The sequence below is a fragment of the Simochromis diagramma genome, unplaced genomic scaffold (genome assembly GCF_900408965.1).
Source record: "Simochromis diagramma unplaced genomic scaffold, fSimDia1.1 OVJJ01000343.1, whole genome shotgun sequence".
Lineage (NCBI taxonomy): Eukaryota > Metazoa > Chordata > Actinopteri > Cichliformes > Cichlidae > Simochromis > Simochromis diagramma.
In genome coordinates, this window is record NW_024386831.1 from 4,235,756 (window position 1) to 4,261,271 (window position 25,516).

The following is a 25,516-nucleotide window of genomic DNA, read 5'->3' on the forward strand; positions in this document are numbered from 1 at the left end:
GTCCAGATGGACAGAATCAACCTTCTGACATAAACGCTGACGTTTTCCTCCACTAGGAGTGCTAAAGAGCAATGTTTCATATATGGCCCTTGTTCTTTCACAGCATGTCACACATCCCTGCTGAGGTTTGGACACCTTTCCACAATATTTAGTAGTAACAGCATGCAGAAAAGCCACAGAGGATGAAGTTTAAACAACACCGTTTCTAAAATATACAGTAAAATATGTATTTATTTAGAAAGTAAATGAAATTTAAATTTCAAGAAGATGTTTCACCTCTCATTCAAGAGGTGTCGTCACTTCTAAAACCAAATGGAAGAGAGTTTCAGAGAGGTATTTAAACCTTAGTGAGGGTTGCTGACCTCACCTGAGCCAAGGTGTGAAAAAAGGTGTGGGTCCTTAACATCACCAGAGGTTTTGGCTGAAACCACTGTGACACCTTCCCTCACCCTATCATGAGCATTGTACTTTAGACCCAGCTGCAGCTTCAGACAAATACTGGTTTATCTCAAGGACAAAAGCTCCCAAACACAAGATAACAACACTGTGCATGCTGTGCAGAGCAGCACTATACTGTACACGCTCACCTAAAGGGTAAAGGTCACTCTTTCGACAACAAAGCGGGCTTGACAGAAGAGTAAAAGAAGCCATCTATGTGCCCTGTGTACAACCGTAATTAAACAGATGCGGTGGATTATGACACCAACTGTCAGCCACCTACAATGCAGTCTTGAGATCTCTTCCCAAGCGCCTCAACCCCCACTCACAACACATGTCAGCTGACCTTAATAGATCATATGATAGGGTGAGGGCAAGGTATCGCAGTGGTTTCACCCTTGTCTCCATGAAACATAAAGAAGTCCATTCACTTTAGACTTAGACTAGATGTAATAAAAAATGCTCTATAGAGTCCATTTATATTCTCATGAGAAGCATGATATGATTTGTTTGAAAGGGTTAAAGGAAGTTTATTACCTTGCCACCTAAAAACCGGCTGTTTCGAAACTTCCTGAGAAAGAATGCAACAAAGAAAGTGCCCATCATGAGCACCAGAGAAAGAAGAGCAGTGTTAGGCTGGTTGTATATGGGATCATCAAAATTTCGAGACCCACTGGCGTCAGTGGGATACACTGCCATCAGTGGATGTTCCTTAAAAACCTGGAAGAAAAAAAAAAAGAAAAAAAGAAAAAGAGTAAATCTATACAATGTGACTGATTTTATTAGCGTTTGCAGGACTGATTACTGTTTAAATTCTTACCTTGATGAGCTTAGAGAAAGTTTCATAGATGAAGATGAGGGAGATGAGGAAAGCGAAAATCTCCTGTGTAAAAGGTGAGATGTAGCGGACAAGGAAGCTACCCTCTGCTGCCACAATCACCAGGACGATGAAGATGAGCCAGAAGCCGATCCACACTCGACCAGTCAGGTACTCAAAGTTGTAGACCTGACAAAACTGAGTGAGAGGACAGATTAATCACCTGACAAGAGGAAAAAGTACATGGGATGATATGAAGAGGGAGGCTTTGTGCTGTCATTGTCTTGTTAAAAGTCACCTTATAGAAGGCCTCTTCAAACACCAGTAAGGGTCCAGAGAAGCCAGTGATGAGAAGGGGTTGTCCAGCAAGCAGTGAGAATATAACTCCGATAGTTGCAGTGGAAACAATGAGTTCAGTCACTCCCATCATGCCCTCTGTTTTCTCTCCTGTATGCAGAAGTAGCCACACAGAGATAGACAAATTAGATGCAGTACATCAAAGAATATGGACTATATCTTTTAAGTAAGTTTTGATTACCCAGGAGGCCTCCAAAGGTAATAGTGGGTGACAGTGCAGCAAAATAGATGAAGATGACAGCAGCAATGCACTGCATGTCCAGGGCGTCTTTTAAGTCGCTCACATATTGCGGGTAACGCCTGCGGATGTCGTGGATCAAACCTCCAAACGGCATTCCTGAGCGCTTTAATGGATCCACTTCCTGTTCTCCCTCCTCCTCCTCCTCAGGACTCACCTCTGTGGGCATTCATACAGGCATCACAGCATGAACAAACTAATATCCACGGACCATCAATGAGTAAAAAACAATAAACCACTGCAGTTCTTCAACTGGCCACTTGACGTTACCTCCAAAAGGGAGTCATTTCTTTTTGACCCTCATTTTAAAATGTCCAACTTTATAGTAGAAAGAAACGTTTCCTTTATAACAGCTGTACAGGGGGTAAATTATGTGCTTTATCTTCCATGCTTAAATTTTATTGCTGCTTTTTTTTTTGCAAATATTAGTTCATTACTTCTGTGACTGACCAGTGGGTGCTAAAATACGTAGCGATTGATGCTAGCTGTTTATGATGCTAGTTACTGATGTGGACCATTTGACCATATTTATGCTGCCGGTTGATTTTGGAAAAGGCCATCCAAGAAGTCCAGCTTTTGTAAGCAAAATTCTAGTATTTTATTTGGTTGTTAATTAGCTTGTATTGGTTTCTGTCTATATAGCCTATGCACATTCCTTGCTAACAAAGCTTTTTAGCATTTGGCTGATAACTTAACGATTCATTTGCTCTTCTAAATCTAATAATTTCTTCCTCCAAAAAACAAGGTAGTGAATGAATTTTATATTTTTTCTATTTACAATAGATTCTATGAAAACATCAGAACTTACAGAAGAGAAAAGACACGAGAATAGATTAGACACATTTCTTCTGTTGATTTGAGCCCTAATACACAAGTCTCAAGTGTCCAGGTGTCTAGTTGTTCACTGAAGTTTTCCAGCCTTTTCTGAACCAGTGCTGACTGGAACAATTCAAGTACATTATTTTTTACCTTTGATTTCTGACTCTACTCCAATTAAGGAGCTGTGCTTCTTGAGCTCTCTTTCCTTTCTCTTCCGCAGCATCTGTTTCTGGAAGTCAGCCACTGTCTTCAGGAGGTCTTTTCCCTCCACGTCTGACGGTGGAATCACGATGCTGTAGTCCAGGAATTCATTGATGCCATTCAGGAGGTCTTGTCTGTCATCAGCAAAGTAGGCAACCTCATGGAAGTTCTAATCCAGAACAGAAGTGGATGGCCGTGACAGAAAAAGCAGGATAATTAGAAATCTGTGTGACTTGTCCAATTTTAACCCCCACTTTCTATCACTGGAAAGATATTATAGGATTCAAAACTATTTTGGTTTAGCAGATTATCATTATTAGTAAAAAAAAAAAATTACACACCTTAGAGCCTTAGAATGAGATTTGGAGGCTACCTTGTCTGACATGAGAGTGGAGAAAGAACGTCCAATTTCATGATAGTCCACGTTGGACTGACTGGGACCGAGAAGGACGAAAATAAATCGAACAGGGACGGGAACCTCAAGCACCGACTCCAGAAGGACTGCCTCGCTCAGCCTGACAAAGGCCATAGCCGGCTGCTCCAGAAATTCAACACAACCTTACAGAACAGGACAAAATAAAGAAATAAAAAAAACCTGCTTACTGATTTGATGTACTTCACAAGAAAAATATTGAGAGTGGCAGTTTGTGAGACACAGCCAAATCAAGAAATTAGCATTATTCTCCCAGTGGTTTATAAAAATTGAAAAGAAAAACTCTGTCCCAAAGCTTACCAACTAAAACAATGACCGCCTCAGCGTCTTTGGGAATCTTGGCGAGAAGTTTCATAGATCTGGCTGTGGCTGGATGAGTCTCCGGCAGAGGGTGGAGAGATTTCTTGGAGGAAGAACAGTACAAAGATTACCCACATTACTGGCTAGCCAGGGTGATGTGATATAACAAAGAACTGCGCTAATAATGTGACATTCTTACATTTGTGGGAACGTAGGTATCAACAGTCACATCTCATTTCAAACCATTTTTTATGCCTGAAAAATATTTTTTAATAAGCTGGTTTAAATTTGCCAACATTTTAAGCTGAGGAGGAACAAGTTTTCGCAGCTAATATATCAAGATGCTTTAACCAGAAGCACCTGTACGCCGACTAAGAACTTAACTCAACACATGTGGCGCAGGGAGGCCTGCGTTCTCCGACTTCAAGAACTACTTACATGACCTCTGACCTTGTTAAAGAAGCGTCTCAAAGGCCAAAGTGAGAGCCACGGGCCTCACATCAGGAATTTTGTGTAACCACGTTCAAAATCTGTGCTCACTGTGTGCTTCTTAGAACTTAATGCAAACCATAAACTAAAACAAGACAGCCCAGCGTCCCTTTAATCTCCGTCCACTTAGATAGCTGAGTCCAATTACCCCGGTGGGATCTTGTCAGAGCTACTTAATCACTCACTTTGGCTTTGGTAGAGCCAATTTAACGCGCTGTCTGCCTGCACTGTTTCAACGACGTCACATTGTTTCATCGCCGAGACCCCATATTTCTCAGATCTCTGTCAGGAGCCTCTTAAAAATCAAATGAGCTGTGTAAATGACGTTAACTACAGAGACACTGACAAATGTGTAACACATTAAAGAGAGAAGAGAAAACTTACAAACAGGCTAACAAAAACGTCTTGTTTGGGATCGTACACGGGTCCTTTGTGTTCGTGGTGCTCATCGTGCTCTTCGGACACCAATGGCTGGTTGGTGTCGTGGACGTGGTTGTGGTTGTAGCTGCCATGAAGACTGCTGGATGAGTGGTGGCGATGAAAACGATTTTTGTGATCGCTTAGATGGCTGCAAAAAAAAAAATATATATATATACAAAGTATAATTTCCAGCTATGCCTGCAATATGAGTGTAGTGACACTTTCACTAAACTGCAAAAAATGTTAATGTGATTAAAGTTAACATCACAATATTAAACAGCAATGAGCATCTTAACATGGAGGCTTTTGCAAATTAGCAGAATGCACAAAAGCACAGCCAAGGCTGTGAAGGAGATTAGGGTCACAGCAAGAGAGCAGATTCTAATGATGATATAAGCAACCAATACCTGTCCACTCATTTCATTTGAATCCCAAAAGTCAATCTCATGTGAGAGCCAAAAAAGGGCTAAGAGATCATCAAAGTTATCAAATTGTTATATACATTCTCATTTTGAAATGCCAGTTGCAGTTGTTATCTCATCCATAGATATGGCCAGCAACTGCCATCCTATACTGTCTGCAAGGAAAAGCCTGCACAGTGATAGAAAACTGGAGGCTGGACATTGAGATGGGGATTTCAGGTCCTATCTCCAACACTTGAACCTATGCAGACTCGTACTTGTGGTGGTACAAAATAGACTACTGCTGTAACATTTCAATGCCTAAATCTAACCAGACAGTGAATGAAAACAAAAGTCAGTGAGTAAAAGTGAAAGGCCAAGAAAGTTACCTTCAAAAGGAGGTGGTCGAACTCGAGATGAAGGTTATGGGATTATGCTACCAACAACTCCCCCAACTGTGCTTACTTTTGTTGCTGCTTTAGAACGGAAACACGCTTCTGTCAACGAGGCGGCACCTCCAAAATTAAATGTGTTAACTGCCCGAGCCTGCTCGTAGCTGGAGACAGCTAAGAACTGGTGATACCAAATGATAAGGGTCATTCAGGGGAATAAGAACAACGGAAATAGTCTGAATCAAATTTGGTGCAAGTCCAGTCTTGTAAATGTCAACATTTTTCCCCGGCTGAAGTCCATGACATTAATAAATACCTACGTGAACTTTCACAAGACCTGAAATTCCAGTGGGTGCTTCTGCAAGCACTTTTTCAAAGGTAAGAATCAGAAATATAATCTTAACTCAAAGCCTCCAGAAGGTGCAGCTGCTTTTACTATTATTTAATAACTACTGTTTTCAAGGCCAAAAATATCCATGCTCAATTGCCTAATGCTAAGGACAGCTTAATCATTTTTAAGTGGGCTGCAGAATTACCTGGATTTTAGAAATGCTCAAAACAGCTGTGCTTCTTATTCACCTAATCCATCTTTTGTTCATTTAATGTGTTGACCATCTTTACCTCATGTGGCTGCAGTGGAGGTCATAAATCTTAGAAAAGTCATCAGCAAAATCCTTCCAAAATTAAACCGCTTTGCAGCTAATCAGAAAGCGGTTTCAGGAAAATCTGAGTTGACACATTAACGTGATATTTGCATTACGGTATCAATAAAAGAGCCAGAGACTGACCTTTGTAGCTCTTATTTTCTCTGCTTTCTTTGCGTGTGATGTTAAGCACATTTCACCCCACTTAAAGACGAGTTTTTAAGCATGTCAAACTGGCCAAGTTTCACTACATCACTGTTCAGTCCACTGGTGACATCACCTCACTCATTAGGCCCACATGGTCCAATAAGACTGCGCTCAAATTGGAAGAGACAGCGCCCCAAGACAAAAGAACGAAGTGTGACACTGAAGTCAATTGCACACAAAACGTTTCCAAAGGATCCTTAAAGTGGTCTGAGTAAGCGATGAGCTAAATCCTAGCAGCACACTTCAGTGTGATTTTATTCCACGTCATAAATCTGATCTTTTAGCCTAGCGATGACTCTAATGACGGAGTGTTCTTTTCCCTGTGGAACCAGCCAGTGACATGCTGGGAATTTATGCGAAAAGGCAGTGAAATGTGGAACGAATGCATGAAGGCCCGCTGCTAAGAACGTCCACTGGCCTGCTTCTTCTGAGTGCATCTGCTGTGGCGCTTTGTGAGCATGTGTGCAAAATATGTAAAAAAAGAACTGTAAATGTTGCCATGTTCGCTATAATCCATGGGTCTAACTAAGGTCACCACACCATTATCCAGGAGAGATTCTTCTTCTTCAAATCCAGGCTGTACCATTCTGCCTTAAAAAAAAAGGGGGAACCTGGCAGGACTGAGGTTCTATGCAGTCAGGAGAAAAAAGGGACATTCTGAGCTCCTTGTAAAGTATAACAATAACAGGCGTGAGGGAAAATTCAACACCAGTTGACAAAACTGTCTCACTCCAAGTTCAAAAGTTGTTCTGGAACGCGCTTGTCTTCCTTAACTTATTTTCTATACTACTTCCACCTAAGTACAAAAGCATCATTTTAGAAAAGCAAAAGTCACAGGAGCTCTTGAGTTAAATATCATAAGCTGCAGAACAGGATTTAGATTTGTTTCTATTAATATTAATTGGAGGCTTTGTGAGTAAGATGGCAACATTGTATGTACTTCTGACAGGCAGGGCTCGTCTTTCCTCTGGTAATTTAGCCAACATTTACTCGACTTGTTTCCAGTCTCTCGTTATGTAACTGTAAAATGTAATTCGCTGTGTTATAGAGCGCTATTCGATTGGCCACGTGTATCACAGTTTAGCTTTCGTGTCAATACCAGGGCAAATCAATGAGTGGCAATATCAGGGAGCACTGGAGTCACAGTTCCATGCTTTTATTTGTTTGACTTGGGTACAGGATGTAAGTAACTATATCCTCACGTGTTTTGTGAATAGCTAGTTAAATATTACTTTTTTGAATTCGGATTATGACAACGAAAAGCACGTTCTAGTGTCCTATGATTACCACCACCTTCCCATATCTACTCATATACACTTCCGCTGGTTTAACAGCATCACACCCAATAATTTCCAACAACACCATCGATCCAGCAGTGGCAGGCTTAGACTTACTAATGCAGAAAAAAGCAAAGCGCTGAAAACTCCTCGGCTCAAATAACAGCTGAGCCAGCTAGAAAGAAACAGGAAACATTTGAAATGAAAACACGTATAGTTTTTTAGGAAAAAAGTAAGCCTGGATTTATAAAGTGAATTTTGGGGACACATAAATTTTACACTCTCCTTTTCACTCTCAGTGCATAGGAATCAGCAACAGTCTTAAACAAAGGCAAAGATCAAACATCCAGGAAGGACCACACAACGAAGACTCAAACGCCAAGTCTAACAGCACAGGCTTTAACACTCAGTACAGATACAGCCCAGTCTTGACATTTGCAGTTCAGTCAACCCGGGGAAGTACAGCAGTTGATGAGCCAAGTCTTGTTAAATGTCACTTTTTGGAAATTCCCAGCTCAGTTCCCCTGAGTTGAATTTTTTTTCTCTCCTCTGTGGGATAATGATTAATGAGCAGGAAGGCTTGGATCTAATTCTTCATACGACCAAACCTACAATCCAGGGTCAGAATGTAAACAAAGCTGCATCCACAGTACCCTAAATTGACAGGTTGGTTAATACATGGGTAAAGAACCAACTAAATCTCACTGATTTTAGGGAATATCTCATGAAACAGAAGTCAAGGGATAAACAGGAAGCTTTTTTTCTCAAAGATCCAAAGATAAACATGTTAAGGAAGCACATTCTCATTAAGCTACTGTAAATCCAAACGCATAAAGAACACTTAAACAACCTTTTCTTAACATGAGTGTGTTACATGTTAATATGATCTTTACTCAGGGTCAGGCACAAAGTCAAAAAGAGCCTTAACCAGACTCCTTTCAAATATTTCACGAAAGCTAAATGGTTTGCTCTTCTGTGTCCCCTGACACAATGAGAACTTTTGGAAAAACTTACAGACCAAGTCACATCTTTTTTTCTGCTCTCTATCTGTCAGAGCTAGTGCACACACTGGCACACACGCCTACAAACATAAAGCAGCAGCAGTGCACAGGATGACACCCTGTGTTACAAAAATCGAAGGTGGTGTTAGCATTTTAACTAGTCTTTATAATTAAACTGCTGCAAACCAATTGGGGAAAACAATCACTTTTATTTCCCTGATTCACTGCTCTGCTCGGCTTTTATTTTTCATCTCTTTTCCATTAACTTGAAACATCTTCTCCTTGAACTGTGGTTCTTCACTGTTTACCACCGCAGGAAATAATGTTATGAATTGGTGATGCACTCAATCAGGCACAGCCTAATGCTAGGGTCAGCCTGGTTACTGACCTGTGTTTGAGAAGCAGGGCCCGAAGAACGTTGGGCCTATCCTCGGCTCTGATCTGATCGGAAATGATCATCGTCTCCACGACCAGGTGGGCGATGCCGGGCAGAGAGGTCTGTTCGAGGTCCAATAGGATGGCACCTAGAGAAGAAAGGCCAACCCAAACAAGTCGCTGCTGCAACTTTATTCAGTCTTAAGGGGAAGAAACAGTTTTAAGCAAGCTAGAAACAAAGCAGGAAACAATTTGCGGTTTTCTGCATATCACAGTTATGTTTGTGAATTTCATTTCAGCTGCACATACGATAAACTGCATGACTGATAACCTGATGCTTGCTGGACACACGCAGGAGCTTTTTACCATGTGTGATGGTGCGGCGAAGCTCCAGCAAGCTGCGGAAGGACAGCGAGGCCACATGAGGTTTTCCCCAGCGGTCCGTCTCATCGTCCACATCCTCCTCGAACTTGATCCAGCGAGCGCGCTCCTTCCATCGCATTTCATGGTCCTTCTCCACAATCAGCTCGTTCAGCTCCACAAACAACTGGAGATAAAACAGGGCAGAAACATAAGCGGTAAAGCACACGCTTGACCCGTTACACGTACCTGTCTAAGATTACTTTTGGAATATGTTTGACAACTGTGTTATGAGGGTGTAACTCAGTGGGGAAAAACATGTCTATCACGTTGTTTATAATCCATGATCAAGTTCCTTGGAACGCATTTAAAGCTGTGAAAATCCCCCCAACTTCTTTTCCAAGTTCCTATCTTCAATACAGTTTGTTTACCAAAACATACACGGAGAAAGAATAAAATAATGATTGAAGACAGTGCACACAGCACACTCAACCAGCTAAGAGAAAGGCTGTGTGCATCATGCACTCGTTGTCTTTGGACAGAACTAAGAAGAATAAAGTGGTCTAGAGGGACAATCTGTTACATTTTTAAAAAGAATGACTTTTTTCCTCAGAGCAACACAATTTTTGTTTTTGACTGTCAAACTCAGAAGAAACAAATATGCACTTTGTGCTTAAGCTACAGTAAGACTACACTTGGGACCTGTAATTAAAGCTCTACTGCTCAATACTTATACTAATACTAACTAGGATTGTGTGTGAGAAAGGGGAAAAGCATACACAAAATTATCCCCCACTCTGCAATTCCCCTGAGCATTGCTGATCTATTTTCGCCTTTTCAAGCTTTTAGTTTTGGTTTGTCTGCCTACAGTTTATATCTGCATGTTGGTTATTTCTCAATCCCTTCATCAACCTTTTTTCAAACACAGACTGTAAATGGATAAAGCCATCATGACACAACTTATTGCTTAGCAAAGGTCGTTCTAGAAGCACCAGCTTTTTCAAAAAGGAACCAGTCTGACCCAGAAACTGGAACACAAGAGACATTTAAATGATAGCAACTTGTTAACTGAATATACCTGGATTTAATTTCTTTTTTGACTGTAATGAAGACCATTATTTACAAAAAGAACATCATGTTATAATCAGCAAGACTTGAAACCATGAACTCGTGAGGAAGGTGTTTACTTCGGTCACAGGTCACGAGACGAGGGCTGTTCTCCCATAGACTTCTATGGAAATTAGTTTCATTATGTACCTAGAGGAGATGCCCCCTGCTGGAAATTAAAAACAATGCGGGTTAAAGGCACTTGCATATTAAATGATCATTTCAGCCACAGAAGCTACATCCATCTCTTATAATCACTTTTGGAGAGCAGCAGGGAGATGTTAGTGGTGTCATGTATTTAATATATATTCTTAGCACTTATTTGCTGATTATATTGTTTTATGTATAAGAGAGGTCCAACTCTGAGTACAGTCTGTGCCAAAAAGTACTGACAGGAAACTGCATGCTTTTGCAGAGAATATGAGCTGCAGGCAGAAAGTGAAACTAAGTAGTGTTTGATTGAAACTTAAAGTGTGCGTGACGTGTAGAGGAAGTGTATAAATAGACCACTTTGAGCAGTGTCTTTCTTTGCCGTTAAGAGAATACACAAGAACTGGATTTAATACTTGGTGCCGTGACCCGGATTCTTTTGTGGCTGAGGGGACTAATTCGGAATTTAAGGTACGATCTGATATGAGGCAAAAAAGGTAAAGCCATTGTACAGTGTCTCCTTTTGTAACTTGCTAGCAGCCTTTGGATCACTTATTAGTTAAAGGACAAGATATTTTCCCTGCAGCACCTTTATTACACAGTAAAAATGTCAGTAACAATCTCAGTTGTTGTCACTGTTTATCTCTGCCACTGTGCCAACACAATATTATTTAACACTGTTTAAGGGTAGAATTCTTAACAAAGCAAGCTATTTAAAGAAAGTTCACTCATGAACCAAAGAAGTTTCTTTATGATGCTATCATAATAAAATCGAAGACTCACAGTCATAGAAACAACTATCAGGAGGCTGTGAGCCCCAGCACATGTGCAAAAGTACTCACATCTGACTGTGTCCCTGCAACAGTATATGTCTCCAGGACCACATTTTGTCATGCTGATGCACAAAAAACAAAAACTATAACACAGTGAAAAGAACACCAGCTATGCTACTGCATGTGATTAAAAAAATAAGCAAAACAAAACATGGCTGTCACCGCGCTGCAAACCTCGTGAGTTTTCTTTTCCGAAGCCCTCTTCTTCTTCTTCAGGCTGGACAGGGGCGTAGAACTGTTGCTGGTTCGGCTCATGTGACATCGGGATGACTTCTTCACCAGGTGCCGACGCACCCCAGGGTTATCCTCAAATCTGTGACCTAGTGTTGTCGAATCAGAATGTAAGAGGTCAGAAGTGCTAAGTCATGATGTCTGGATTATTAGTAAACAACCCGAATATGTACATTTAGTAAGAGGTAGGCTGAAATGCTTTTTTAAGTGTGTGTTTAATTATAAAATGTGCTCCATACTGGAACGTCCAATAACATAAGGCACAGACTACACAGTATTGTGTGGAACAGGAAATTGTTACAGAAGAGGAGGTTTTACGCACAAACATTTGTCAGTTCATAAAAACTATATTCAAATTCAATTTCCTCGACCTGCCAATCACATGTTATTGAATTTTGGATAATGAGGCAGCCTTGGCAACAACTCTCCATTCAACAGAGGGGGAAGATTGGGTGGTCCCTAAATTTGAATAAGGGGAATGGAAATCTAAAGCTAACATAGCTTTTCCACATATGTGGAAATATGTTTAGAGAGAAATGATTTCAAGTTCTGATTATCATAATCTATTTACAATTCATTACAAAACTAAAGAAACACAGGTTGGTGGATCTGGTTTGTGTATGCCAAAGTAATGGTGGACTGTACTGCTGCCGACCAGCCAGAGCGGCCAGTGCATGAAAATAATTTCTTCCTGAGTAAACACTGTCTTTTTTAATTTTTCTCCCTGAGCAGCTGGAGGCCGAGTGCACAAACTGCTGTTAGTGTTCCATCCTGCTGCGTCATGCCTTCCTTGGGGAAACAGAGAGAATGGAAATGAAAATGAAGTTAAGCTACATTTTATTTTGTAAAGTCTCCCAGGCGAAAACCTCTGAAGGTTGGCCTTGTTTGAACTGCCTCAGCTGATCTGGATGAGCTGTTTTTTTTCTCACCACAGGGCAGGGCAAAGAAAGGGCATTCCAGTGTAGGTGAAAAGGACATTCTATCCATCTTCCTGAACTCGTTGAACCCATGTCAGACTTTCTCCAAACTCGCAGAGAAACCATGACTTAGATGCCCAATGATACCTGAACCATAGTAGGGTATAATCCAACACACTAGAGCAACAATTGTCCAGATATTTTGTAAATGTCTGATGAACTTTCAAGCATTTAGAAAAAAATCTTTGGAAGTATCAAGGCCTGTAACCTTACATTTGCTGATAGAGCTTAAAAAATAAAAATAAAATATATATTTATTTATTTATTTATTTATTAGGGGTGCAACGATACACAAAGTTCACGATTCGGTTCGGTTCGATACTTTGGTGTCACGGTTCGATATTTTTTCGATGCAAAAAATGCTCATGCTTTTTTCATTTGTCATTTATTAAAATAATAAATATATATTTTAACTCAAACGTACAGTTTTTAAATTTAATATTGCTGAAACAACAAAGGGATAAAATAATAAATCTATCTGATCGAGAAATCACTCATCTTTGGAAAAGAGAGTTTATTACAGAGAAATGGCTCTTTCCAAAATAAAAGCTATACTATACGCTTCTTCTGGGGTATAGTCTCAGCAGCATATTAAACATATCAGGTCCCCATAAGGAGAATCATGTGCTAAGGGCTGTCTAAATGACTCAGGTAAAGTTTGTAGCATGTGTGCTTGTTGTTTTTGTCTGCTTCCACTTGTCTTTGCACTAGGATGATGTCAGCGTAAATGTGCAGTCATATTCGTTGTGTTCCCACTAGTGCTGTCAACGTTAATCTGAAATGACATTAACGCCACAACACGGCAAATCTCCGTTAACGAGCTACCGCGGATTGCCCCGTGCGTGGGGCTGGACGGCCAACACGTTAACGAGCTAACTGCGCTAATGCAGTAGTTCCCACCCATGTAATTGAGCATTGCGTGGCACATCCGACATACTGTTTTACTTTTGTCCATGACGCGCTTACCTTCAGGGTCATACTTCACATGAAGACCAAGATAGTTCCAAAGGCCAGATCTGAATGAGGGGGGGGGGGGGGGGGTTTCAATTTGCCATGTTGCAAGGAGCTTAGCTTCTGTCTTGCTAGCTTGCGCTGCGCTCAGTGGATCTGCGCTCGACAGTGCAGCCTAGGAGGAGTAGTCTAACGCAGATCCACTGAGCTCTCAACACAGACAGCATCATCAGAAGAAAAGTTGATAAAGTAAATTAAAAAAAAATTTAAAAACCGAAAGCACTGTATCGAACGTTCAATATCGATACGAGTATCGTTGCACCCCTAATAAATATATATATATATATATATATATATATATATATATATATTTTAAAGACAGAGAAAAACCCCAAAATCACAGGACCCTCTATCCTGGGGTGGCTTAAAAAAAAAAAGGTGAGTAAGAAGAAACACTAATAATGGGAAGCTCCCAGCAGCCTAGGCTTATTACTGCATGACTAAAGGAGACTCAGGGTCACGTGTCACAGCTCTAACTACATCACTTTCCTCTAAATGAAAATTTAAAGTCTAATCTTAAAAGCAGAGTCTTTCTCTGAAACCAAACTAGAAGCTTGTACAACAGAAAACTCTAGTTTTAAATACCCCAGAAACCACAAGTGAACCAGCAGTCTGAGAGCAAAGTGTTCTAATGGGGTGGTATGAAGTCTTTAAGATAAAAGGCGGAATGATTATTTTACAAGTTTAAATTCAATTCTAGATTGAACAGGGAGCCAATGAAGAGAAGCCAGTATGGACAAAATATATTTTGTCTTTCTTGGTCCCGTTCAGCAGTCTTCCTGCAGAATTTTGGATCAAATGAAGGCTTTTCAGGGAGTTTTTAGGACATCCTGATAATAGTGAAAAACAGTAGTCCACCCTACAATTAATGAATGCATGTACTAGTTTTTTCAGCATCACTCTGGGAAAGGATGTTTCTAATTTTAGAGATAATGCACAAATGTAAAAAAGCAGTCCTACATATTTATTTGATATACACACTGAAGGACATATCCTGGTCAAAAATGACTCCAAGATTCCTTACAGTGTCACTGGAGGCCAAGGTAATGCCATCCAGAGTATGGCACTGTATGTTAGACACTGTATCTCTAAGATTTTAAGGGCCGAGTACAATAACCTCAGTTTTATTTGAATTTAGAAGCAGGAAATTAGAGGTCATCTAGGTTTTTATGCCTTTATGAATCGATAAAAGTGGGTATCTTATAGGGGTGGGGGAAAAAATCGATACTGTGTAGTATTGTGATATTTTGTGTGCTAATAATGTATCGATACAGGGACAGTAGAAATCGATATTTTGTCACAAACATTTTTTTCTCTGAAGTCAACATGCTCTGGAGTCAGAGCATGTTGACTTCAGAGCATGTTGATCCTTTTTCTGAGCAAGAATCCTGACATTCCTTCACTGTCCAAATGTGTTTAACTTTTTTTTTTGGCAGCAATAAACATGACAGTTTACTTATTTTAATTTAAGACATGTTTAATTTTAATTAAGTTTAAAACTTTTTTATTTAATGTAAAATTCTATTATTTTTTTTTTTATTTACTTTCAAATTCTTCAGTTGCTGAATGGGCTGCATAGTTTTCATAAATTGCATAGTTCAGAATAGCTATAATTGTACCCAATGGTTGCATTCAGTTAAGTTGGACTAGACTGTAATACAAACTGTTCAGTTAGTCAACAATAAAACTGACTGAAATGAGAGAAAGACTGAGTGTGAGACTTTGATATTAGATAAAATGAATATTGATAAAGTTTACCTTTATGTGCAGAATTTAAATATCGCAAATTTTTTTTTTTTTTTAAAAATCGCAATAATATCGTATCGTGCGTTAAGTATTGTGATAATATCGTATCGCGAGTTGTATGGTGATTCCCACCTCTAGTATCTTATGCATAATCAGTGAAAATGTGTGCTATGCCTTCTAATGATACTAACTTCTAATGACATGTTCTAAAACACATTCAGACACATTCTAAAACAGGCAGAAAGATTTTTTCAAATAAAATGCCAACATGCAACATTTCAAATTACATATTTTAAATTTGGCTTCATGTCAATCCAGCCTATAGTGGCACCACTCCAGTTATACAAACCCACAGGCAGTAGTTAAGAAGATGTTGTGAAATACGGTCTTTAACACGATGAATTTGTGTATAAAATAATACAAATAAATAACATAAATAAAACTACTGTACGCTAGCCGTTCAACAATGAAGCAACAATGTACTGAGGTGCAGTGCTCAAAATGCTAAGACTCATGATGGCAGCGCTAAAATTTCGCTTTCTCTCACTGTACATTTTCATTGTCATTTAATGTCACATGAAAATACTGGCCTTGGGTTAAAAAATGGTAAATGGTAAATGGCCTGTATTTATATAGCGCTTTACTAGTCCCTAAGGACCCCAAAGCGCTTTACATATCCAGTCATCCACCCATTCACACACACATTCACACACTGGTGATGGCAAAAAAACATCATGGTTTGTGTTGAAAAACCTTATTGCCATCAAGATGTTTAAAGGTAAAGGAATCACTTTGGTTGGAGTCATAATTTGACACATCTGCTAAAACAGGTAATAAAGAACTAAATGTATTTTAAGACCTCCAAAAATAAACCCCAGTGCTTTCATCTGCCTCGGGAAAGGTAAAAAAGAAGTCCAAAAATGCACATTATAACCTAATTATAACCTAACCGCCCCCAACATGTCCGGCTGGATAACCACTGCTCATCTACAATCACAATGAACACCGGTGTACCACAAGGCTGTGTGATGAGCCCTTTCCTCTACTCCCTCTTCACCCACGACTGCAGACCTACCGATGGTTCTAACACCATCATTAAGTTTGCAGATGACACCACGGTGATTGGCCTCATCAGTGACAACGATGAGGCCGTCTACAGGGAGGAGGTGGATCGTCTGGCTGAGTGGTGCAACACAAACAACCTGCTGCTTAACACCGAGAAGACCAAGGAGCTCATCGTGGACTACAGGAGGAATGCTGACCCACATCCACCGATCTACATTAAGGGGACGGCTGTGGAGCGTGTGAGCAGCTTCAAGTTCCTGGGAGTCCACATCTCCGAGGATCTCATCTGGACGACCAACTGCTCCAAGCTGGTCAAGAAGGCTCACCAGCGCCTCTTCTTCTTGAGGACTCTGAGGAAGAACCACCTGTCCTCAGACATCCTGGTGAACTTCTATCGTTGCACCATCGAGAGTATCCTGACCAACTGTATAACAGTCTGGTACGGGAACTGCTCTGCCTCGGACCAGAAGGTGTTGCAGAGGGTCGTGAAAACTGCCCAGCGCATCGCCGGAGCACCACTTCCTGCCATAAAGGACATCTACAGGAAGCGGTGTCTGAAAAGGGCTGGGAAAATTATCAAAAACCCCAGTCACCCATCACATGGACTCTTCACCCTCCTCCCCTCTGGGAGGTGCTACAGGAGCCTCCGGACTAAGACCACCAGGTACCGGAACAGCTTCTTCCCCACAGCTGTCAGACTCCTGAACTCTGCCTCCTGACATCTGACCCACGTTAACACATGGACTGGACATACACACACCCACAACCACCTACACGCGCACACACACACACACACACACACACACACACACACACACACACACACAAAATGGACAACTGTACCTTCATACACACAATAATAACATGGACTGAACCACCACTCACAACCACTAGCACTTTATACAGCCTTTGTAGAAATTATCCACATATCTCACTTATCTTAACTGCACTACTGTATAATTCTGTGTAAATAATCATTCTGTATAATACAATAATTTTTAATTCTACAACTGTTTATAACCTGCATAGTTCCCATTTCTGTATAGCTGTATATCTCATATTTCTGTATAGTTTTTCATATTTATATCCTGTTCATAGCTTGTACTCACTACAGCCTGTACATACTTATAGTTATAGCATATTTATAACATACCTTCATATCGTGTACATTATAACATACCATAATAGACCCATTTCTGTAATATACTTACATATCTATATTAGTGCTAATATATATTGTAATATATCTATATCATGGCTAAAGCACTTCTGGATGGATGCAAACTGCAATCCGTTGCCTTATACCTGTGACATGTGCAATGACAATAAAGCTGAATTCTATTCTATTCTAATTAAGGTTTTAACTTATATCCTATACTCAGGCTCATCCCAAAATTTCTCATCCATGTGGTGGAGCATCATGACAGCACTAATACGCCATGTTTCAAAGCCAACACAGGGATTAAAAAAGCAGAACCACTCATGGTTTGTCAATGAAATGTCTTTCCGCTCTAGCTGTGGATGAGCCCAAAGCCAAATAGGTGCCACTGGATCAATAGAAGAGTAGGAAACAGCAGCAGTCGAGCACTGTGTCAATTCAGTCAATACCGTGGACAACACTGTTCAGTGTGTGGCCATGAATGAGCCTCTACTGCCAATAATGAAGCTAGCAGCAGGCTAAACGATCAATGGAAACAAGTGAGCTCCCTTCCATTGATTAATCATGTAAAAATAGAATAAAATGCTTGCCCATGTGAATTCCCTGATGTGTTTCGGAAGCATGACGTAACTGTCACTGCTGTCAAATATCAATCAAACAGATGAAATCCTACTCAGAAGTGGTGAACCTCCATGGAAAATACGGCCAACTTACGGATAGGCTCGAGGGGTGACCCCAGCTGGCTGTGGATTGACTCAAGCAAGTCATAATCATCAAAATCCAAGACAAACTCTTCAAAATCCTCAAATCCATCCACGATTGAAAATGAGCTGCGGTGTTCAAATTGGTGTTGCTTTGAGGTTCCAAAGCCTTTCTGGGTGCTGCAACGTCGTTCTGGTCCATGGTGCTTCTTGGTTCCTTGGTTCTCCTGTCCCTCAATGTCTGTCATCTCCACGGTCGGTACCTCCTCCTATCCACCTCTCTCCAAGGGGACACCCTGCTCATCCAACTCTTGAATGCCGTTGCTCTCACTGGTCTACTGACCTGAAGAGTCTGGATGCAACTGCCTCTTTGCGTTGGTTGTGCAATAGCACCCAAGTCCAAGCTAACCGACTCTCGAGAGAAAAAAAACAGTTGGTGGTCACAGTAGCAACTTTTGAAAAATAAGTTGCACGCATCAAAGTGGAACAAAAAAAAGAATCGGTGTGATTGTCAATCAAAATATTCAATATTCCTTTCACTCCAAAAATATAAGTTAGTCACATGTGCAGATCCTCAGTGTCACAAAAATACACTTTTTTGCCTTAAGTCCAAATGCAAAGCTGGAGCAGCACCCGAGGCAGCAACCTTCTGCTAGATCCACCATCAGGGAGCTAAATAAAAGATTTTGACATCCACTTTAGCTGCAAATCCAAAATCACTTATTGATAAGGGATGGTCTACTTTAACAGACCATCAGCTGTCAGCTGAATGGAGGCACCACCCTTTTCTAACAATGTCCACACGCTATTGATTATTGGGGTTGCTGGCAAGGCATGAAAGAGCGGATCAGAGATCGAGTTGATGCCTTTTGTTTCCATAGCACCGCAATCACTTTCAAACCATGTGATGTATAGAAGGGCCAAAGGTTGCGATCTCCACCTAAACTGAATTAAACTGAAAAAGCACACATACACAGCACAAAGAGAGATACAGAAATACATACTGAGAAACAAACAATACACCAGCGGAAATTAAACCTATCTGATGAGAAGAACAGAATACCCGCTTCTGCACTCCGCGTTGAGGATATACTGTTTAACGGCGTTAATTGTTAGAGGAAGCTGCACCTTTCCTGTCCCTGCATCTCCATGGAAACCATTGCATCCCCCCCAGATGCCCTGGTCTCACTGGCCAAACCAGGTGCACCAATGTGAGCTGAACAGGACATTCACCATGTCCATTGGGTTTGTGACTCACTCTGCATTTGTACGAATGCCTGCATGAGTGTGTTGTGTGTATGCACGGGTTTTTTGCTAGATTAGATCTGTCTGATCAAAACTGCGAATTCTCTTTAAAACCAAACGATGCTTTGCACAATAATCTGAGTCTAGTGGGTGAACTTCGCACTGTAACATTTCCATCAAGCATACCTTGTTTTTCCATTAGAGAATCTCATAAATTGTTCCATTTTTTGCTGTCTCACAAAGACTGACAGCAGCACTTCGAGCTTTGTATGATGTGCTGCTGCAAAAAACACTGATCTGACGAATGCCAGCAACCACAGGCTTGTCATTTGCAATTATACTCTTCCTTTTTTTATCCCCCCTTTTTCCCCTCTATCTCATCTTGGAGTTTAAGTCCCAGTATTATTTAATTAATCACCATATTTAACAGTTGGCCCATAAACGTCCCAACCTGAATATTAACGTCAAAGAGTGTCACATTGCTTTTAAACATCGGAAGCACAGATTCTGATATTTTAAGCTTTAAATAATGATATTTAAAGAGGCGGACTAACATTACTGAGGTCATATTCCCATTTCGGTTGAGAAGTATCTTTTTGAATCCTGTTGAATACGATCAAGAATACCTCAAGTTGATTTTATTACCTTACAGCTGTCAACACAACTAGTGTTTGGCCAGATTTTCTGTTGCTCTATGCTAACACAAAACTTTTGTACTATTAAATTAATTACTTATTTAATTAAACACAGGTACTAAGGATTACAGTGTGCATCTTACTGCTGTTAGGCCACCATTTAACACCAAAAAAACAACCAAAAAAAACCCCCTCCAACTCTAAGCTCTAACTCCACTGAGCCTAGAATGCCGGTGATAGCTGCTGCTAGGAGTGTTAATTTATTTGGAATACCAGGGGGGAGTTGTTAGCAGAATGAGCGTGTAATTGGTGTGGGTGGCTCGCTCAAAGCTGTGAGCATGGTGCCAAAGCTCTGGCTCTCTCGTAGCTCTTCACCAAGTCCTCACCCTGAATTTTAAGAGTGAAGCCCCTCATAATTTTGGCCCTTAATACTTTTATTTTCAAGTAACACTACATCTGCCATCAATGTAACAATTAGCACAGTAGTCTAATATAGGCCATATGGTCTATTTGCAGAGTTCGGTCCATAATACAAAGAGAAAAACCTCGGTGTGCCTTTACTTACCAATCTGCACACACACAGCTCGCCATCATCAAACATTAACTTTTGTGTATTTTGTGTATCTAAGTGACATATTGAAATATCAAAATACAACTGAAACATGATAGAATAATTGTTGTGCCTCACAGGTTCCTGTGAGTCTGATTCTTTCCTTTGACTTTAATAAATACCTGCAGTTTCTCACAGCATGCAGGGAAAAATGTAAGCCGTGCCCTCATTAATGCATGTGGCACATCAGCATTAACTTAGTTATTAGGATGTTAGTATGAAATTTGATCTGACAGTAAATAAAGTTTTGTTCTTCTTCTTCTATATATCCCTACATCTGTTAACCAGATTTCAGGGTTATAAGGCAGACTTATTTATAATGAAACAATTCTTGTCTTGATAAATCCCACACTCTACCTGAGCTATCAGATTTTCATGGTCCTTTTTTATATTAGATTACATATTCTTATCAGAGTACCTGTTTATTTGTGCTGCTCATGTCATTGTTGAAATAAACCGACTGTGTCTGTATCCAAAAAACTGTGTGTTTTATGAATGACCTGCTGAGGTGTTCACTCTACACCATCTACATGTGGTTTAATAAGTGACTTGTTGCAAACTTGTCCCAATCACATCACGGATTAAGACCTGTCTGTCTACTTGAAGGGCAAATTACCAAAGTGTAACAGGGGAGCAGACACTAATGATATACATGGCCATTCCATGTTCTAAGCATCACTCCCTACAAATCCAATGCCCTGTTTTTCTGTTTCTAGAGGGGCCCTAAACAGTCAATGATTGCTCTGCTCTGGGAAAGCAGGAAAAGCCAGGGGCAGGGTCGGCGTTGAAGGGGAATCGACTGCAGGCTTCTGTTAATTAAAGCCCCCTGATGCTCGGAGAGAGAGTATTTCTGTGGCCATACAAGCTTTTGCTTCAAAAAAAAAAAATAAAAAATCCTCTTTTAGCATTTATTTTTTTATTATCACTTACAATTTCTTTCTGTTAATTCTGAGCATTTAAGCATGGACCTTCACTTCCTAAAGTGATGCTTTGTGCAACATGTGGTAAAAAAAAAAAAAAAGAAGTCTCCTACAATTAAGACTAATCGTAACAAAATGAAGTATGGAGTGCAAAAATAAGTGTAGCTCATGTCTACTTCCATAACTGTGCTACAAATTACAATATGAAGCCAACTGCTGTTAAGGACACAATATATGTAAAGCATAGTGACATATAACTGAATAAATACAAAGACTTTATTACAGGAACAGCCTACATTTGCAAAAATTATGAGTCGATATTATATTCCTCCTTCCTCCATCCTCTGTTTTGGAAGGCTTATTTTTTAACAGTGCATACGTGGGGCTGTGTGGGCTGGTTTCATGAGACCGGATGTGTGGGATGTTCATGATGGAGCCAAAACAGCAAAACCCGTCAATGTTGGGCCTCAGTGAAGAAATGGAGTCAATAAATGTTGCAGGCTCTCTAGGTTAAAAGAAGCACTGCTGAAACAAAATACAGTTTGTAGTAGACTTTTTCCTATTTTTTTTTTTATTTTTTTTTTGCATCAAAACCATTAGTTAGGTCCGATTATACTACAAATCTGGGACTAAAGTATTTTAAATCTGTGCAATGCTGTGCTTTTAAATGTAAGAATTTGAAATTTAAAGATATTTAAATAAAAGGAACTGTTGAATCTGATTTTAATACATTAATATTCTTGTTATTTCAATCAATATTCAAATATTCAAAATTCAATTATTTAAAAATAATTATATATATATATATATATATATATATATATATATATATATATATATATATATATATATATATATATATATATATAAAGATAAAGACGTGAATGTTTCAATTGTGTAAGCATAGTGGAAGTACTTTTCAGAGCCAGCAGAGGGCAGCAAACCCACAACACACATTATTATTATGTCATCAAAAATGTCCTGTTATTTCTGGATATAATTAGTCACTTAATGAGAGGGAAACAGGGTTCTATTTAATCATTTAATCTGTAGTCAAAGCAGCAGGCTTTATTATGTCTTCAACAGCACTCAAGATAACATCAAGGGAAACATATCCAGCTCTATGTTAAGAATAATACATACTGACATTGACTTTCCTTTATTGCGAGGTGCACACAGCCAAGAATCTGAAGTCACATCCACGTACGATCAGATCAGAGCACTGATGCGAGTCAAGGTCTTCATTTTTAACTCACTGCATTTACTTGGCATTTACATCAATAATACACTAACACACATAGTCCCTGGCTGATATATAACAATACAGGCAGCTCACAAAGACTCCCCTCCCTCCTCCACCACTACACACATCACTGTTGTGGCGTGGGTGATAAGAAAAAATGAGTCATCTCAGAAGGTGCTTTCAGAGATGGAGACAACCATCTACCGTTGTCCTGCTCCAAAGCTTTTCCTCAACACCAGTGAGGAATTTAAAAGGCTATTTTTTTGTATTGTCCCCAATAATCACATAAAAACCCCTATTTGACTTGCATTTAATAATAAAAACAATACCATAGCTACCTGAAAACAGACAGTTATTCCAGCATTTCAAACACACACAGGTTTCAACAGGTCTTTGCATCAATTTACTCTAAATCTCCTCTTACCTCCTCACTCGTTTTCTCATTGTTATGGCCATTGCCAACCCCGCCCTCCTGCTCCTGCTCCAGCAGCCTGCAGGCTGACTTACCTCAGCACCAGCACTCTTCCCTTACCCCTCTACGCTGTTACCAATTTCCTCTCCACCGGGTTTTATCTTCCTGCCCTAAGCCTCCCTCCAGTCCTTCTCTCTATTACTGCATTGTATGTCTCCACTCTATTAAAAGGAGTTTCTACACCTTCGTCAACATGATGTGGAAGAAATGGTAATAAAATAGAGTGACACAGAGCCTCGCCGACTGTGATGCTGTCCAGTGAAAAGTACTAAACACACCAATCGATTTATTCACAGCATTATTAGATCAAGCTCAATTCTATATTTTTTTCTAAATATGTACATGTAAATGTGTGAGTAATGGCTGTTTAAATACTTCCCCGCGGTTATAAATCAAGCACATTGCGGCAACTGTTGCTGTGATTTGGCTCTATATAAATAAAACTGAATTGAATTGAATTATAATCATGTTGCTCTCAATAAAATATCTCCCTCTGCTGGTATTGCATCTCACTGCAACTTGCTGCAACTTCTGCATTCATGTGCTTTTCACACTTTGGAGAGGCAAAGCGTGAAATGGACACAGTGGAACACGTGTCTATTACATGTTTTTCTGTGATACTGGGTTGAACATAAACTTCCCTAAAAATACAGTGTAGTATTTTTCTTACTTTTCATGTCATCCAGATCAGCGCTGACCAACATTTGGGCTTCAGCCTCATCAGTGGGCACCTGCTGATAGACGGCAGTCTCCAGGGCAGTCATGCTGCCGATGCAGATCCGCTCCCGCAGGTCGTAGTTGCTTCGCTGGGTGCCCGGCAGACGGTGGTGGACAGGCTTCTTGCGGAACCAGCCATGAGGTGTGATTGAACTTGAGGGATCTGATCCTGAGGGAACACTGACAAAGAGCACTATAAGTTAATTTTAATTTAATAATTAAATAATTAATTCTTTGACATTATGAAAGAACTTTATTTTATTGTTTTCAAAACCAAAATATGAACCACAATGTAGTCCACAAATCAACCATAAATCATCACATTATAAAGTATTAATATACTTTATGTTAAAATCGTTTTTGATAAATACTCTCTTGGCTCATGCACTGCGGTTACTTTACCAACAGAGGGCTTCACAACACAACAACAGGCCTGGATCTCCTCTCCAAGCCTCTGAGTCATCCTTAGCTGAGCTCACTCAAACACAGCAATGAAACGTTGCATGGCTCAGGCATGATGCTCGTTTCTGTGCTTTTATCCAGTGAGCCATTAGCAGAGACAAGGACTTGAATCACCATGGCGCCCCTGACCTCCCAACAGCAAACTCCATGCATAATTCAAAGCATCACCAAATAATTCATATTCTGATGGTTATATTGTATGTGTTAGCAAGCCAGATATGAATGATTCAGCTGGAACCATTAATGGATCATAACTGCCCTAAAAACTGCACGTATGGGTTATAAATGTTATTGGCTTCCAATGACAAGTATCACATATCTAAAAATACAGCTTACTTAGCCTATGCTCTCGTATGCACGAGCCTGTTTTATATGTTTTGCTGCACGAAAAAGTATTCACACAGTTAAAGGTTTCAAATTCAGAAAACAACAGAAAGCACTTAATATAAACCAAAATGTATTTAATAAATTTGAAACTGATAAAATACTAAATTATGACTGTTGTGAGGAAAATGTAACCAGCAACATGCTCCTGTGATAGGCTTTATCACTGCCAAATTCTGCCTTGTGAAACAGACAGCAGTCAGGGATAAACTGATAACAAAAGGCTGTTAAAGCTGCATAATTAAGTGGATGAAAGTTTAACAAAAGACTTGGTGTAGTGTGAAAGAATTTGCTCACAATGATAATCCTGCAGCTAATCTCATCCCTGTATTCCCCCACAGTGTTATAGCATCTTTTAGCAATGTATTTCAGTTTTATGGCCCACAGCTTTAATAGCCTCCCACTGCTTTAATCAGCTGTGTTTTCAGCTTCAGTGGGCAGCTGTTTCCAGCAATATAATCTTTAATGAACACACTGTTACCTGTCCAACATATCAGCCACAAACAGACAACTTTAGCAGCTAGCTTAACTTTAGCAGCTAGCTTAACTTTAGCAGCTAGCTGCTAATGGTCAGATACCTGAAAAACGACACATTCATGGGTTGGTGGAGATCAAAATAGAGATGCACAGCTAAAGGCCGCTTCTCTCTATCACTCATAAACTTCTTCCTCAAAGGGGC

At 40.0% G+C, this 25,516-nt stretch overlaps 1 protein-coding gene across 9 annotated transcripts in view; it reads right to left on the reverse strand.

Annotated features, from left to right (window-relative positions):
- slc4a3 (solute carrier family 4 member 3) overlaps window positions 1-25,516 on the reverse strand; it is a 62,128-nt gene that overhangs the window by 13,014 nt on the left and 23,598 nt on the right. For 8 of the 9 annotated variants that reach the window (XR_005695245.1, XR_005695244.1, XM_040027574.1 and 5 more), the window contains 12 exons: window positions 23,945-24,171; window positions 11,434-11,579; window positions 9,176-9,356; window positions 8,823-8,958; window positions 4,477-4,660; window positions 3,604-3,706; window positions 3,244-3,428; window positions 2,820-3,039; window positions 1,794-2,009; window positions 1,554-1,702; window positions 1,259-1,453; window positions 976-1,158 (listed from right to left, as the gene is read on the reverse strand). Coding sequence is in view for 7 of the 9 variants with exons in the window: in XM_040027574.1 (XP_039883508.1) it covers window positions 976-1,158; window positions 1,259-1,453; window positions 1,554-1,702; window positions 1,794-2,009; window positions 2,820-3,039; window positions 3,244-3,428; window positions 3,604-3,706; window positions 4,477-4,660; window positions 8,823-8,958; window positions 9,176-9,356; window positions 11,434-11,579; window positions 23,945-24,171 (2,125 nt within the window). In the remaining 2 variants the exon portion in view is untranslated. Of the gene's footprint in view, window positions 1-975; window positions 1,159-1,258; window positions 1,454-1,553; window positions 1,703-1,793; window positions 2,010-2,819; window positions 3,040-3,243; window positions 3,429-3,603; window positions 3,707-4,476; window positions 4,661-8,822; window positions 8,959-9,175; window positions 9,357-11,433; window positions 11,580-18,162; window positions 22,194-23,944; window positions 24,172-25,516 lie in introns of those variants that run through there. The other variant, XM_040027575.1, reaches the window with a different exon arrangement.